This window comes from Thamnophis sirtalis, unplaced genomic scaffold (assembly GCF_051295495.1).
Source record: "Thamnophis sirtalis isolate CommonGarterSnake01/CBP01778 unplaced genomic scaffold, rThaSir2_p1.2 scaffold_3, whole genome shotgun sequence".
NCBI lineage: Eukaryota > Metazoa > Chordata > Lepidosauria > Squamata > Natricidae > Thamnophis > Thamnophis sirtalis.
In genome coordinates, this window is record NW_028261383.1 from 151,396,731 (window position 1) to 151,412,473 (window position 15,743).

General features: G+C 41.7%; 1 protein-coding gene and 1 long non-coding RNA gene across 2 annotated transcripts; one reads left to right on the forward strand and one right to left on the reverse strand.

Annotated features, from left to right (window-relative positions):
• Positions 1 to 257: 257 nt before the first annotated feature.
• On the forward strand, positions 258 to 3,217 carry BCDIN3D (BCDIN3 domain containing RNA methyltransferase). The gene is made up of 2 exons (XM_014075809.2): positions 258 to 481; positions 1,159 to 3,217. Exons 1-2 carry the CDS (start codon positions 263 to 265, stop codon positions 1,741 to 1,743), a joined length of 804 nt encoding a protein of 267 aa, XP_013931284.2. The 5' UTR covers positions 258 to 262; the 3' UTR covers positions 1,744 to 3,217.
• A 4,103-nt stretch (positions 3,218 to 7,320) lies between these two features.
• On the reverse strand, positions 7,321 to 12,795 carry LOC148048248 (uncharacterized). The gene is made up of 3 exons (XR_015695820.1): positions 12,605 to 12,795; positions 10,669 to 10,728; positions 7,321 to 7,982 (listed from the first exon to the last, which is right to left on the reverse strand). It is a non-coding gene; the product is annotated as an uncharacterized LOC148048248 (long non-coding RNA).
• Positions 12,796 to 15,743: the final 2,948 nt, after the last annotated feature.

A 15,743-nucleotide genomic window follows, 5' to 3' on the forward strand; every position in this document is an offset into this window, starting at 1 on the left:
CACCACGTAGTCGTCCGGTTTTTTGGGGGGAGGGAGCAACCCCCCCCTGCGTCTATTGAAACCTCAAAGCGAACGCGCGCGGGTGTGTGTTTGTGTATGTAAGGGGTGGGAATCGTGGGGGAATTGTTTCGATTCCTTTCTTCCTTCCTTTTACTGTTTAAAAGCTTTGCTATATTAACCCGTCCCTTCCCCCCCCCCGCCCCGGAACCTCTGCTGCTGCTGCTCAGTTTCTAGTCGGAACGAAAGGCTACCGGCCCCTAACATGGCAGCGCCCTTGAGCGCGCGCTGCAAGGTTCTTGCAGACGCCGAGCCCCCGGTTCTGCCCGGTGGGGCGGCGCCGTACGGAAATTTCCCCAACTATTCCTGCTTCCATCCGCCCGAAGGACGCGTCTGCCTCTTACCCGCGAGTCTTTTGAGCGAGTTGTTCCCAAACCCGCGTGCGGGTCCCCTTTTGGGGCTGGATGTTGGATGCAATTCGGGGGTAAGAAAGAAAAAGGAGCGGGAAGTGAGGTTTCATCATTTCATCACCTTTGTATACACTGCAGTTGCTTCCCTGTTGGTTTCTTCTCGCTTGCAAACGGGTATTCAGCTCTTGCTTACACAATCATTTATTTTCATATTACTCCGGTCATTATTAATCTCGGCATCAATCTCTCTGAGTCCAGCGAACCCAACTGCAAAGCGTATCTGGCAAATCCGGGCTATCTATATTGGAAGAAATTGCAAAGCGGTTTTTGTAGGTCAGGCTTTCTCATCCTGGTATGTTCTAAATGTGTTGGATCAGCTCATCAATTCCCCAGCAATAATTGACAAAAGACAGAGATGATTTGATATAGTTCAATTATACTTCATTTATAATCCCATAGGTGGCTCACTTCAAGAAACCTCTAAGAAATAGGATGCTTATATAGACAGTCTGGTTTAGACTTATATAGGCAGATGCTTATATAGACAATCGGATTTCCTTTATTAGGTTAGCCAGTTGGCCAGGATGGACTCAGCCAGTGTCCTATTGAATCTGAGTTGCTGGAGTCATGAACTATTCTTTTGCTGGACTTTGTTTAGTATCATAGAGGGGCAATTACAGTTAGTCTAGGGGTGGGTAACTAAGAAAATGTTAGAGCAAAAGTTGAGATATTTCTCTTTTCCTCTCTTCAGGAACTCAGTGTTGGCCTCTATAAGCACCTCCTTGGCTTTAACCATAGCAATCCGGAACATTCTGTGGATGGAACGGACCTCCGCCTCCTCTGCTGTGACATTGATGCAGACCTAATTGAGAGAGCCAAACAACGCAGCCCTTTCCCTGGTTCTATTTCCTACATCACTCTCGATTTTATGGACGCCAGTGCAAGAGAGACTCTGCTGACCTCCTACTTGAACAACTTTGGTCGTTGTTGGTTTGACATTTGCTTCTGCATGTCTGTAACTATGTGGATCCATTTGAATCATGGGGATAGTGGTCTGGTGAAATTCTTATCTTGCCTTGCAACTAAATGTACGTATTTACTTCTTGAACCTCAGCCATGGAAATGCTACCGCGCAGCTGCTCGGCGCCTGAGGAAGTTGGGCCGGAATGACTTTGACCATTTCCATTCGCTCACCATCAAAGGGAACATGGCTGAGAAGATAACTCAGATCCTGACAAGAGACTGTGCCATGGAGTTTGTGTGTTGCTTTGGAAGCACTAGCTGGGACAGGAGCCTCTTGCTGTTTAAATCAAAAGAGAAAAAACATTTGGGGTAATTTAGGATTTGTATTTTCTTTTTGAAGGGGCGTGTTGGCTCGATGATGATGATGACATTTATGGTGTGATGGCTTGTTGAGATGGTGCGATGGTAACAGTGTTCTGTGCACCTTTGGCAGTATGGCCATTCTGGCCGTATGACCACTGAAAATGTCTTTGGACGATGCTGGCTCCCTCAGCCAAGAAACGGAGATGAGCACTGCCCCCTAGATTTGAACACAACGGGACAGGAAGACTTTTAACCTATATTCTTGCATTTAGTCAAAGGAAAAATGGCAAGTTATTGGGAGAACCAACTCTTGCTATGCTGTGATTGAACTGTAAGAATAACATGGGGCCAGAGAAGAGCAACAAAGATGATTAGGGGAATGGAGGCAAAACATACATAGAACAGTTGTTGCAATTGGGTATGTCTAGTTTAATGAAAAGAAAGACTAGGGGTGATATGATAGCAGTGTTATATCTCACTGGCTGCCACAAAGAAGAACAAGACAAGCTATTCTCCAAAGCACCTGAGGGTGAACAAGAAGCAGTGAGTGGAAACTAATCAAAGAGAGAAGCAACCTAAAACTAAGGAGAAGTTTCCTGACAGAACAATTAATCAGTGGAACAACTTGCTTCCAGAAGTTGTGAATAGAATGCTATGCTATTCTATTCTATCATAAATTTTTACAGTATATCAGAAATTATTTTCCAAATTTACCAATATATCTTGACTCATGGTGGAGTCTTAAAATTTTGGGGACAGATTCTGCACAGAGAATTCCCACTGGATAGGAACAAAGTTTAATGTTTTCTGTTTCTTCCAGAAACAGGAAAATAGATATGCTTGGTTTCTGCATCTCACCATTTTAATGATTCTTTTTTCATCACAGAAATTTGATTCCTATTATTTCCAAAATAAAGACTCATAACATTTTTGGGTTTTTCTTTTGCTTCTATACTGGCTCTATATTTTATGTTTTGATAAAATTTATATTTTGCTAATATAAACAGCAATGCTTTTTAGGGAGAACTGTAGAGGCATGCTTCAGAATTGGAAAGGGGGCTGAATGCTATTCAACTACTTTAATAAAACTTTTTTCCTTGAAAAACATTTCACCTCTCACCCAAGAAGCTTCTTCAGCTCAGTTTCAGAACAACCATGACCTGGATGATTTGAGAATCTCCATAGATATTGCTATGGAAGTAAAACCAGTGGTGGTATATGCAGGTTCTCTGAACGACTCAAAATTTCCACTACCGGTTCTCCAAAACCTGTCAGAACCTGGTGAATTTCACCCCTGAGTCAGGACCAAACCTTCGCTGGTGTTGTTGCACTTTAAATATTTCCATGAGAAAAACTGTCTTGTAGCATATGAATATGCAGAATTATTTATGCAGAATATGCAGAATTATTTAACTTTCCAGAATGTATGTAAGATATTTATATACATCCTTGGAACTGAGGTAATAAAGTTGCAAGTTAAATCATATTGATGTGTGTGCCTCGCTTTCCTACTTAAATTGCCCAGCTGGTGGTAGTAGTGTACCACTGAAGGACTCTCTTAAAAGGAAAGGAGGAAGAGATCTCTCTAGGTCATTTCAGCCTTGCCACAATTATTGTCCTATTAAATCCCAAGTCCCAAATAGGAGGTAAAAGATATGTGAAAGAAGCAGAAGTTGTACTAATCAAGAACAACCGTGTGGTGTGATAGTTATTACACTGTTTCTCAACCTTAGCCATTTCAAGATATTTGGACTTCAACTCCCACCTGCATTAGAGATTCAGAGTATCAGACTGAATGAAACCTCTTTCCTATCATGGCATTAAGTAACCGTGGTTACTTGCTATTTATTTCTAAATACCACAGAGTTGTTGTGATGATCAAAAGTGTATGTATCTCTCTCTGAGTGTGAGAGATAATAGGGATTGTTGTTGTTATTTGCGAAGTGCTGTCCGACCCTCTCTCTGAGTGTGAGAGATAATAGGGATTGTTGTTGTTATTTGCGAAGTGCTGTCCAACCCCATGGACAATGTTCCTCCAGGCCTTCCTGTCCTCTACCATCCTCTGGAGTCCATTTAAGCTCACTGACTGCTTCAGTGACTCCATCCAGCCACCCCATTCTCTCGTCCCTTTCTTCTTTTGCCCTCAATTGTTCCCAGCATTAGGCTCTTCTCCAGTGAGTCCTATAGGAATACATAAACCAAAAAGGCAATGTAGAGTTTCTTGGACGAAATATGAGGCTAAAAAAGTAATAGTGCTAATAAGTAATCAGACTTTTCTTCAGATCTTCAGGGTAATTGAGGAGTCAGTTTTGACCATCCTTTTATGATTCAGACAGAAAATATCCTGAGAAACTTTGTAGTCCAGCAGTTAGGGAGAGGTCCTGCATGAGGTTTTATGGAATCAGATTAAGAAGTAAGCAAGTATTAATTGTAGACATAAGCAGCAAGTTTTCTGACTGCTCCCCACAGCTCTTCTCTTGCGTGCACATCTGTTACTGCCTGCTCAACAAGCTGTTCTGCATGAAAGGCCAGTTTGGCAAGAGATAAAAAGTTGATAGACGTTTACTTCAATTGTCATCTCTTAAGAAGGCCTGGCATGTATTGCCATAAACTCTAGCTTTTTCAGATATCTTTTGAACACAGCATAAGGGAAAACTGCCTGGTTCTGCAACATTGTTAGGAGCTAGTTCCATTCCAGGGAAAGGCGTAGTCCCGCTCAATAATTTTATTTTGCAAAAGCAGCCTGGTTAAGCAAAGGCAATCCACTAAGTACCTCTTACCATAAGTAAGGGCAAATCTGTGACTCAGCTCACTTATCCCACAGGAAGCTCAGTTATGCGGCCTGACCTAAGGATGCTCAGATAAAAGCAATGGGATCTCCATTAAGAGCTCAGCCTTCAACCTTTGTGATTATTTGGACCAAGTGTTGTTGTTCTTACCATTCCTTTAAAGCAATTAAGCTTCATACCACCTCATTGTGTGGTAATTGTTAAGTAAGCTCTCTGTTGGGAGAGCGAGTGCATTCAGAGAAGCGTTGTGAGAGTTGTGTTGGAGAACACACAAACCAGCATACAGAGACACTGCAGTTTAAATAGGCTTTTACTTTCATGGAAATAGAGGTATCGGAGTCCATCAAACAGTCCAAGTCATACATGGATAAGACAGTCAGTCATCAATGTCTTTCAGTTAAGGGATAATCCAAATAACATAGTCCAGTATCATATAATCAGTTCAGTACTCAAAGTTTGCTACCAGTTGCAAAATTTACAATAGCTCACAGCACTTTCTAACAGCCAGCTTCCAAAACACTCAGATCAGATCAGCCCAGCATCTAACGAACAGAGAGCTAACAGTCATTCTGGCTCCCTCTTATGGCGGATTGAAGAAAACAGCAACCAATCACATTTTACAGTATGTTTTAAGAAACATGTATAGCATTGTTACATGATTTATATATTGCCAACCCAACCGTTAGATTATATTCCTAACAGTAACTACTTATCTCTAGTTGTTTTAAGAGTGGGAAAGTGCAAGAAACAACCAACTGCCCTTCAGAACCATTGGACATTGCAAGGTTTCTAGAGGTTTCTCCCCCATTTTTGAACCATGAACAGTAATGAGATCTTGCGTGAAATTATATGTGCATTTTGCTTATATTGAAGATAAAATCTGGAAGCATACGCTGGAGTTGAAATGGCTTCTTTCTTTGTATCAGAATATCACTGAATGTATTCCATGCTATGATAGAGAGATAGTCATCAAGGTCTTAATTATACCACAGCGCTAACAGACAATAGTATGTAGGGGCAGATTCCAAGTTGGGTGTTATATATGCCAGTTTTGTGGGATTATCACAATGCAGCAATAGCTGGACTCTTGCTCAACTGACCTTTACAACAGTTTATGTCAGCCAGATTCCCAAAACTCATCACACTGGCACTTATAGGTTTTCTGGCACCACACTCTTACGTACGAAGAATGCTGTCACTCAAAGAACGCATAATGGTCAGCCTTAGTTGAGTTTCTATTGGTACCAAGAACTTACTCGTCCCACTCAATCAGATAGGACCTAGTTCTCTTAGCATTCAATGCACCCAGATCCAATATTTTCTCTGAGCTCGAATAGGAGGATTATGTTTGTTTTGTTTGTGGGTTTTTTTTCTTCCTTCATTTTTTTACTACTGATGGAACTCCAGCCTGCCTCTGAGCCAGTTGTTTTTTCTTGCCTCCTGGTTGTCCACAATTACATGTAGGAAGGATGTTTTCTCAAGGTTAAGTAAATAGGAAAAGATTTATTTAGGGCTCCATGCCTTAGGCCAGGGGTCCCCAACCTCTGGGGCATGATCCACTATCAGGCTGTGGCCTATTTGGAACCAAGCCATGTGAACAGCAGGCCGGTGTACACAAGTTCAACCGCTCAGGCACATGCATGCTGGCCCACTGCTCGGGCGGCCTGGTTCCCCTCTGCCCAGTGGGTTTCAAAACTTTTTAGAACCTCTTCTGTAGGTGTGAAGTTACAAGATCCTTGCACCGCTAATCCTTTAGGAAAAAAACCCCAGGGGTGTTCAAACTTGACAGCTTTAAGACTTGTGGACTTCAACTCCCATAATTCCTCCTCCAGTCATGTTGGCTCAGGAACTCTGGCATTGAAGTGTGCAAGTCTGAAAGCTGTCAAGTTACAAGACCCTTTCTTTCGATTGGTCAAAACAAAAACTTTAGCTTCTTTCTTTTTCCTCTTTGGCTTTAAAAAAGAAACCTGTCCCTTTAAAAAAAAGTATACAATAAGTCTTAGGAACAATTTCATTTCATAACCTTTCCCCCCTCCTACTTCTTACAGTCTAGTCACCACATACATAAATGATGCCATCTCTTCAATTGAACTATTATACGTACTGATACATTTCTAAGAGGGCATGGCATGGCATATCTATTCACTTCATTCTGTTCATGAAGTATCCTACTGATGGAGAACGAATAGCAAGTCCTCAATTTCCGACCAGAATTGGGACCAGAATTGCCATTGCTAAGCAAGGGGGTTGTTAAGTGAATCACACATGATTTTATAACCTTTTTTTTGCCATGGTTGTTAAGTGAATCACTGAAGTTGTTATGTAAATCATGCGGTCATTAGTTAGCTTATCAGAAGCTGGCTGAGAAGATTGCAAATGACAATCACATAACTGAACACTGAACCTATCATAAATACCTGTCAGTTGCCAACAACCTGAATGATCATACGACTGTGAGGTTGCCGCCACAGTCATGAGTGTGAGGATCAGTCATAAGTCACTTTTTTCGATGCCATTGTAACTTTGAACAGCCACTAAACAAATAGTTGTAAGTCAACTATTACTATCTGTAAAACATGGAGGGGAAGTCGCTGTGAAATACAAAACCCTTTCCTTTCAGCCAAAACACTTGCTGCAAAAAAATAAAATAAAAAATCAGCTTCTCTCTAGTCTGTACAACTAGGATTAAGCATTAGCAATGCAACTGCAAATCTAATTCTTTAATGTAATATATCTTGGAAAACAGCACTGGGATAACACATAAAACACAGATTTATGTGGCAGCTCTTGTAACTAAAGCTCAAATAAGCACAAAGTACAAAAGGTGTTTGTCTTCATTCACAAAAGGTATTGTTACTATTGAAAGGATAGCTTAATTGTTTTCAGGAAAAAATGCAATTGGCGATTGTAGCAGTAATTGGCTGCAATAGCAGTTAGTTCTGCTATGTTAATTCCAACTCTTTGGGAAGAATGGGAACTATTTTCTGAATTCAAAGCCAAACAAATTAATGCTGAACCCTCACACAATGTACTATTGTTGTGAAGTTAAAGTGCAATTGTTGTGGATTGTGCATCTTGAACATTCTTAACCCTTGTAGATTTTTTAAATTGAATTTATCAGTTACTAGAAAAACTACAGTCTCCTCTAATTTGCTTACTTAAAAAAACATCTACTCTAAATAATCAAAACATTATTTAACTTTACATGCAAAGAACGGGTTGGTGTGATTTCTAAGACTGTAATAGTGGTGAGACTCTTAAGAGTTTGAGGTCTGAAAAATGGTCTTGCAGAGGATAATCAGGAATACTGGAGGACAAAACATAGATGAAGAACTTGGAAGAACAACTTCCAGCATCCTTCACCATCACGCATGAAGGTGTTGGGAGCTGAAGGCTTACAACATCTGGAGGGCACTTGCTTTTCCACCCCTGAGAGCAGCAGGTTGTTGGATGACGAGGTCTGAAATGAAAGAAAGCATCAGATCTCATTGATAGGAGCAGCTAAATCAGATAATGGTCTAGGGGAGGGGTCAGCAACCTTACACATTCAAAGAATCATTTGGATCTGTTTCCCACAGAGAACACCGGGAGCCACAAAACCTATTGAGGGGTCAAAAAGCTCCATAAATTGTGTGTAGGTGGGTGTCGCACATTGGTGGTTGTGACATATATTTTGAGCAACAGGGAGTCGCAGCAGAGGGATGAAAGAGACACATGCAGCTCCAGAACTGCGGGTTGCTATCCCCTGGTCTAGGGAAGCCTGCTTAGATGCTGGAGTTCAAAAGAAACGTATAGAGATCTTTGTCTTTATCCTTTCGCTGGAAACTTTTAAACAAATCAGTGACTTTTGGCTTTCTAAAGAAGTTTTAGGGACTCATTTGGGGCCCTGAAACATTTTGAGAAATAAAGATGGTCCTTGAGGCCTGGTTTGCCCGGCAGCAAAACAGTTTCTTTGTGTCAGTGTGTGGGTGTGTTTAACTTAACATAAAAAGTGAAGTGGAGAAGATCCTGATGAGTATCAAGGGAGAAATTTTAACAGAATATTCAGTATTGGGATATACTGCAGAGTTGTCGGCCATATCCACAGGTTACAAAACTGATAAGACAAATTAATTCAGAAATGGAGAAAATTAAGGTATTATATTTTTAGTAGTGTTGCAGATTTTTGAAGATGTTATAAGGGAGTCCCCTAGTGAGGAACCAAATGCACTGCAACATTCATAATGAAATCTTCAATATTGTATAGGATGCATTGCTGCTCTCTGAGCTTGCTTGTTTCTTGCAGACTTTTCATTATCCAAACTAGGTAATATCATGAGTGCTGATGATTTTTACCTAGTTTGGGTAATGAAACATCTGCAAGAAAACAAGCAAGCTCAGAGAGCATCAAGGACTCCTCATATCAACCCTGAGCTACAAAATAAAATTTGTAACAAACTTGGTAACTGATTCAAGATTTAGCGGAACAGTGTTTGATATTGCTCTGATTGAATGTACAAGGCTGTTGCCACCTGAGAGGTGTGGATAATTTAAAACCTCCTTGATCCAAGCAAATTCTGGGCCTTTTTAAGAAGCATTTGGGTAACTTGTAGCTATTTGATTACCCTTTTGTCACAATTTGCAGAGTGAATGGGAAAAGATTTATTTAGGGCTCCATGCCTTAGGCCAGGGGTCCCCAACCTCTGGGCGATGACCCACTATCAGGCTGTGGCTTATTTGGAACCAAGGCATGCGAGCAGCAGGCTGGTGTACACAAGTTCAACCGCTCAGGCACATGCATGCTGGCCCACCGCTCGGGCGGCCTGGTTCCCCTCTGCCCAGTGGTGGGTTTCAAAACTTTTTAGAACCTCTTCTGTAGGTGTGGCCTGCTTTGTGGGAGTGGCTTGCCGGCCATGTGACTGGGTGGGAGTGGCTTGCCAGCCATGTGACTGGGTGGGCGTGGCCAGCTTGTGAAATGTGGTGAAACTCACTTAACAACGCTCTTGCTTAGCAACCAAAATGTTGGCTCAGAAACTCTGGCATAGGAAGCACGCAAGTCTTAAAGCTGTCAAGTTACAAGACCCTTTAGGAAAAAAACCCCAGGGGTGTTCAAACTTGACAGCTTTAAGACTTGTCGACTTCAACTCCCATAATTCCTCCTCCAGTCATGTTGGCTCAGGAACTCTGGCACTGAAGTGTGCAAGTCTGAAAGCTGTCAAGTTACAAGACCCTTTGTTTTGATTGGTTAAAACAAAAACTTTAATTTCTTTCTTTTTGCTCTTTGGCTTTAAAAAAGAAACTTGTCCCTTTAAAAAAAAAGTTTACAATAATTCTTTGGAACAATTTCATTTCATAACCTTTCCCCCTTCTACTTCTTATAGTACTTCCTTGTACTGTACCTCCACCTGTATTCCTGGGAAGTGCTGCAGTCAGCACTTCTTTCGAACCAGCCAAAGCAAGTCTTTGCTCAAATCTTGAGCGGAGGAAACACATACACACACACACACACACACACACACACACATGCACGCACGCGCCTGCACACGCACACACATACACTCACACAGAGCAACTACCAGCCAAGACCTGTAGCCTTGGCATGGAATGTATAGCCTTTCTCAGTGACAACATTACTCAGATATTCCAAGCAAGAGAGGGCAAGGAAAACAATATGCTTGTGTTAACTGAAAGGCTCCTTTCATATCTATGAGCTGCTGACTTTAGCCCTAGACTCTTTTGCACCCCGCCCCCCATTCTTAAGCCAACCATTTCTGTCCCTTTCCAATTTTATTTACCATCCAACTTTTTTATTTATTTATTTATTTTGACTAATGTGCGAGTGTGGTTTGGATCAAAAAGACAAGAATTAATTAAAGGGACAAAAAGATCCAATAAAGTACATAGGCACACTATTCTATATAAATTTCAGAAACCCACAGAATAAAGAAGGATTTCTAATATGTATAAAAGTTACACTGACAGGACTCCAGGAAATTATCTGGAAGTGCCAAATCTAGGGAAAACAACCTGGTAAGATGTATGGGACCAGATTCCTCATCTTACAATGCATGTGAACCCCGAAATGTGAAATTGTTCTCTTGTACTCAAGTGATTAAAAGGAATTGGCATTTTCTGGTGGGGGACAGTAAGCTACATGTCTATCATACCTTAATGAAATGATGCAGGCGTAGAGCAATCAGAAGTTTAGCAAAGTCTGTTTTTTTCCCCTGCAGCAAAGCAAAAATAAGTTAAAACAAGTAAAACTGGACTTTAGGCCAGGGGGTGTTTTGGTTTTTTTTTCCTGAAACAAAATCTGAGTGTGCTATCTTCCAATTCTGTTAATCTGTTAATCTCCTACTCAATACCATTACTTTGCAATTTAATATGACTGGTATAGTAAATTAACTGGTCTAGGAAGTTCTGCAGGGTGGCTTAATGATGGACAGTGCCCTGTTTGAAGTCACAGTCTACTCTAGGGGTTGCCAGTTCAAACTGGACTTAAGCAATGGTGACACAGTGGTTAAGTGCAGTATTGCAGGCAAACTCTGCCCACAACCAGGAGTTCAATCCTAACAGAGCTCAAGGTTGACTCAGCCATCCAGCGTTCCAAGGTCAATAAAATAAGGACCAGGATTGTTTGGGGCAATATGCTGACATTGTAAATCACCCAGAGAGTGCTGTAAAGCCCTATGGGGCAGTATATAAGTCTAAATGCTATTGCTATGAAAGAAATTGACCTTCAACACTCAGATGGCAGATTGAAAAGGCTGGGAGGGGACATGGTTGCAATTTTCTTCATATTGGTGAGATAACTATCATAGTTATTTCTACATTTGCTATTGCACATAATAATCAAAATATGCAAATTCTTGGCTGCTATGGCAGCCAAAATAGAAGTGCTGAGTGGTGAAAAAGCACAACAAGCTGAGCAAGAAAGTTCCTGATAATCCTACACAGGAAACTAGAGGTCAAGCTGGGACAAGGACATTTGTTCTACTGACCAGAAAGGACGAAGCTTCTTAATAGCATTCGGTGAAAGCTGGAGTAACAGCAAGGTAAGGCAGTGATTGATGTACAACTTGTAACGTAAGCATCAGAATGAGGTGGGCAGCCAAGTTTTAGATGGTGCCATCTGATTTTTACCTGGTTTGTTATTTTAAATATATATGAATCAGCAGATTCATGGGGCCAGGTTCTTTGTGCTCTCAAACTCTGGCACATCAATGAAAGAAGGGGCATCCCTCTCTTTCTGGCCTGCTCAGGATTTCTAACCCCTTATTGTGCTACTTGGATAGAGCAGACTTTACCACAAACTACATCAGGCTTTCCCAATCTTGGTAAGTTTGAGACATGTGGACTTCAACTTCCAGAATTTTGGCTGGGGGATTCTGGGAGTTGAAGTTCACAGGTTGTTAGATATGTTAATAGGGAGTGAAGCCTGGAACGTAGGCTTTACTCAGGTCCGCTTTCCAAGCGGGAAAGTGGGAAGGTTTAAATTCATTGGCTGACACCACAGGGGTGTGTGTGTTGGAGCAACCTGAATGGTTGGGCTGCTGGACAGCTTCCTTTAAGAGAAGGAGCTGTCTGACAGCCGGCAGCAGAATGTACCAAGCCTGCAATAAAGAGTTGTAGTCACTATTCTGAGTCCTACCTCTTCATTTGACCCCCATTTCTAACACAGGATTTAAAGTTGCCATGTTTGGGAAATCCTGAACTATGTAGGGAAAGGGCCAATACTTTTAGCAACTGTATTCCTTCCTAATCTCCTTTTACCCTTAAATGATAAAGTGATGACCGTTCTGAAAATTAGGGTGGGGAATAATAACACAGCTATCGAAAAATTCTTGTGGGAAAGTTGTGTGTGTAAGAACATCTATCAAGATGTGACAGATTTGACTTGCCTGAGGGAACAACTTGCCAGTGACATGTCAAAAGACTAGGCAAATAGTTGGAGGCTTGCCTCAGAGATGAAAAGAAACAAGTCATACCTTATCTTGATTTATTGGTAGAAACTCATCACTTAGTTCCCTCTTTCAAAATCTCCAATATTGTACCTGCAACCTATTGTTTGGCTTTTTAATGGCACAATTTACTCTGACTTGCTTTTCTTCTCTTCTGCTGACAGAGGGGAAAATCTGAGCTCCATTCCTGACCTCTGCCAAAGGTCAGGAGAGATGATGTCCTTCAGGGTGCAGCTCTTTCAGCCAGACCCCAGAGATGAGAGGGAGCCAAAATCCAAGCAAAGGATGCAGAGACGAATAGTGCAAGATGGCTCAAGAAGATATGGGGGTCCCAGCATAGGTCATGTGTGAGTATCTAGTTTAATGAAAAGAAGGAACAGAGGAGACATGTTAATAGTGTTCCAATGTCTAAGGGAATGTAAAAGAAGAATGGGGTCAAGCTACGCTCCACAACCTATTCTCCAAAGAAAAAAAAGGGGGGGTCAAGCTATTCTTGTTCTGAAGGCAGAACAAGAAGCAATGGATGGAAACTAATCAAGGAGAGATCCAAGCTAGAAATAAGGAGACATTTCCTGACAGTGAGAGCCATTAACCAGTGGAATGGCTTGCCTTCAGAAGTTGTGGATGCTTCAACATTGGAGGCTTGTAAGAAGAGATTGTGGGCAGCCACTTGCCTGAAATGGTATAAGGTCTCCTGCCTAAGCAGGGGGGTGGGACTAGAAGGTTTCTAAGGTTCCTCTTCCAGCTTCCATTATTCTGTCTCTCCCTCAGGGGCTGAAAATCCTGCTTGGATTTTATCAGGGAGGATTGTCAGCTTCTGAGTAGAGCCTCCCAGGGTTTCCCCTCTGCCCCAAGGCACCCTCATTTTCTAATGGGATTTCATCCTGTTAACAACGTGGTGGCTTAATGATCGCAACTGAGAGTGACAGGATTACAGTAGTTGAGCGAAACAGTCATGTGAGCAGCCATCTTGCTTAATGACTGTTTTGCCCAATGACAGAATTCCAGACTCAATTGTGGTTGTAAGTCAAGGGACTACCTGTAGTTACTGCTGGGAACCACACATAAGGTTAATGAGGGTTCTATTACTAAGACTAATTTTTATTAACTACTTAATGGCCATTATTATTTCAGCTTTCCTTTGTTTCACATTACAATTTATGACCTGCGAAGGTCATAAATTGGTCACAAAGTTTGTCTTCCATCACCATTGTAACTGAGAGCAATTGCTGAATGAGCTAATTACTAAAAAAAGCTCAGAGTTGACTCAGCCTTCCATCCTTCCGAGGTGGGTAAATGAGGAACCGGATTGTTGTTGGGAGCAATATGCTGACTCTGTAAACCACTTAGAGGGGGCTGAAAGCCCTATGAAGCGGTATATAAGTCTAACTGCTATTGCTATTGCTATTGCTATTGCTATTGCTATTGCTATTGCTATTGCTATTGCTATTGCTATTGCTATTGCTATTGCTATTGCTATTGCTGTGCTGGCTAAAGACAATGGAACCAGAGACAGATACACAGCAGGCTAGAGGTCAGGTACTGGATGTGTTTAAGGAAGGGTGATATCTCACAATAAGGCTTTCAGCCAAGTTTTAGGTTCTCATGGATCAAGACATGAAGAGAAGTTTTGTGAGTCATTTAAAAAAAAAATACATTATATCACAAGAGCGTTCAGCCCAAATGAAATCCATTACTCTGTTTCCTGCAGAGGGCCACTGAGAGGATTATTAAGTGCTGGAACAAGACTAATATCCCCCCCCCCCCTCACCTACACACGGACACATAAATCAATAATGTCATAATTGTATTGCAGGGAGGCCTGCTAGGCCCAAAACGGGACATGGGGGTCTGTGTGTGCAACTCCCCCTCAGCCCATTTTGCTCCCAGGCGGTTGTAGGGAGGCTTACTAGGCCCAAAATGGGGTGCAGGGTGGTGTAACACTTCCCTCCCTGGCCCATTTTTCCTCCCAGGAGGCTACAGGAAAACCTATTAGGCCCAAAACGGGGCACGAGGGGGTCGCACACCCATAAAGGTTATGTCAAACAAGGCTGCAAGGCGTTTTTGCTATACACACAAAGTATAGAGTATGAAGTATATATCCACTATTGTTTTTCTTTAAAAAAATAGTTTTGTAAAAAGTTTTTTAAAAAATTCATCTTCATGGACCCCCCCTTTGAGCTCCATGGGCCTCAGAATAATGTACCACCTGCACCCCCCTTTCCTCAGGCCTGTTCCTGCTCTGACACACACTTTCCTTTTATTCACTTACTCTTCTTTCAAAAGTCCAACACATTCCAAGCCCATGTGTACATCTTAGGAACACGCACCATTAAACCCAGGCACAGTTAATTCTCAGTAAGCATTCCCAGGAACTAAGTGGTCAATGATTCACAATTGAATATACAGCACACCTATATTTAAAAGCATTGTACATAAGATATTAAATGATTTGAATTTTCTACAGAGTTTGCCACATCTTTTCCCTTCCCTTCTTTCCTCTTTCTGTCTGCAATTTTTACCCAGCACATCCCCATATAAATCAGCAACTGCTTTGCACATTTTTCCCTAGAACAAATCTGTTTTCACCATTCAGTGGTAAATTAGCTAGGAGGAAATAGGATTCTGATTTATCACTAACCAGCTCTACTGAATTTTAGCCAGCTCTACATTCATTTCTCTCTGAAGACTTTTTAAATGTTTTGCTTCTTTTTTGGAAATATTTAATTCACCTATATGGCAAGATCTTTTCTTTACCTTTTTTTTTTTTACCTTTTTAAGGCTGTAGAACACCAAACATTTTGCTTCTCACAAAGGTGGAAAACACAAGAGCAACAGCAGTGCAGTCCGACAGATTGAACATAGGGTAGTTCTCTATGGGGAACCACCAGCCAAGAAGACAAGACACAGTTCCTGGGCTACTTCTGCCAAGAGGCATGACTGGCTTATATTGGCCAAGGTGAGGATGTGGGAGCCATGCAGGAGAAAGCTGCGTGCTGGTCATAAAGGACACAATTTTAGGATGTTCACTTAGGATGAATTCATCTAGATAAAACTAAATATAGTATGCCAGGGGTGGGGGTTGTGCCATAACCAAAGGCCAAGTTGTAGACTTGGCTATGCTTGTCCTAATGGATTTGTCAGCATTCTTTGGTGGCTCCCATCTTGTTGACCTGATGGTATAATAATAGAGCTGTGCAAATGGTTGAGGCAACTCAGCAGCTTTCCTTCAACATCTTCTCACCCTTTGCAGGCCCTTAGGAGGGGTGTTCTGTGCAGGT

Excerpts from the sequence above, each read along its gene's own strand:
- BCDIN3D (XM_014075809.2), top strand. The coding sequence starts at position 263 with ATGGCAGCGCCCTTGAGCGCGCGCTGCAAGGTTCTTGCAGACGCCGAG. Across the intron at positions 482-1,158 it reads ATGTTGGATGCAATTCGGGG|GAACTCAGTGTTGGCCTCTA; the intron begins GTAAGAAAGAAA and ends TCCTCTCTTCAG.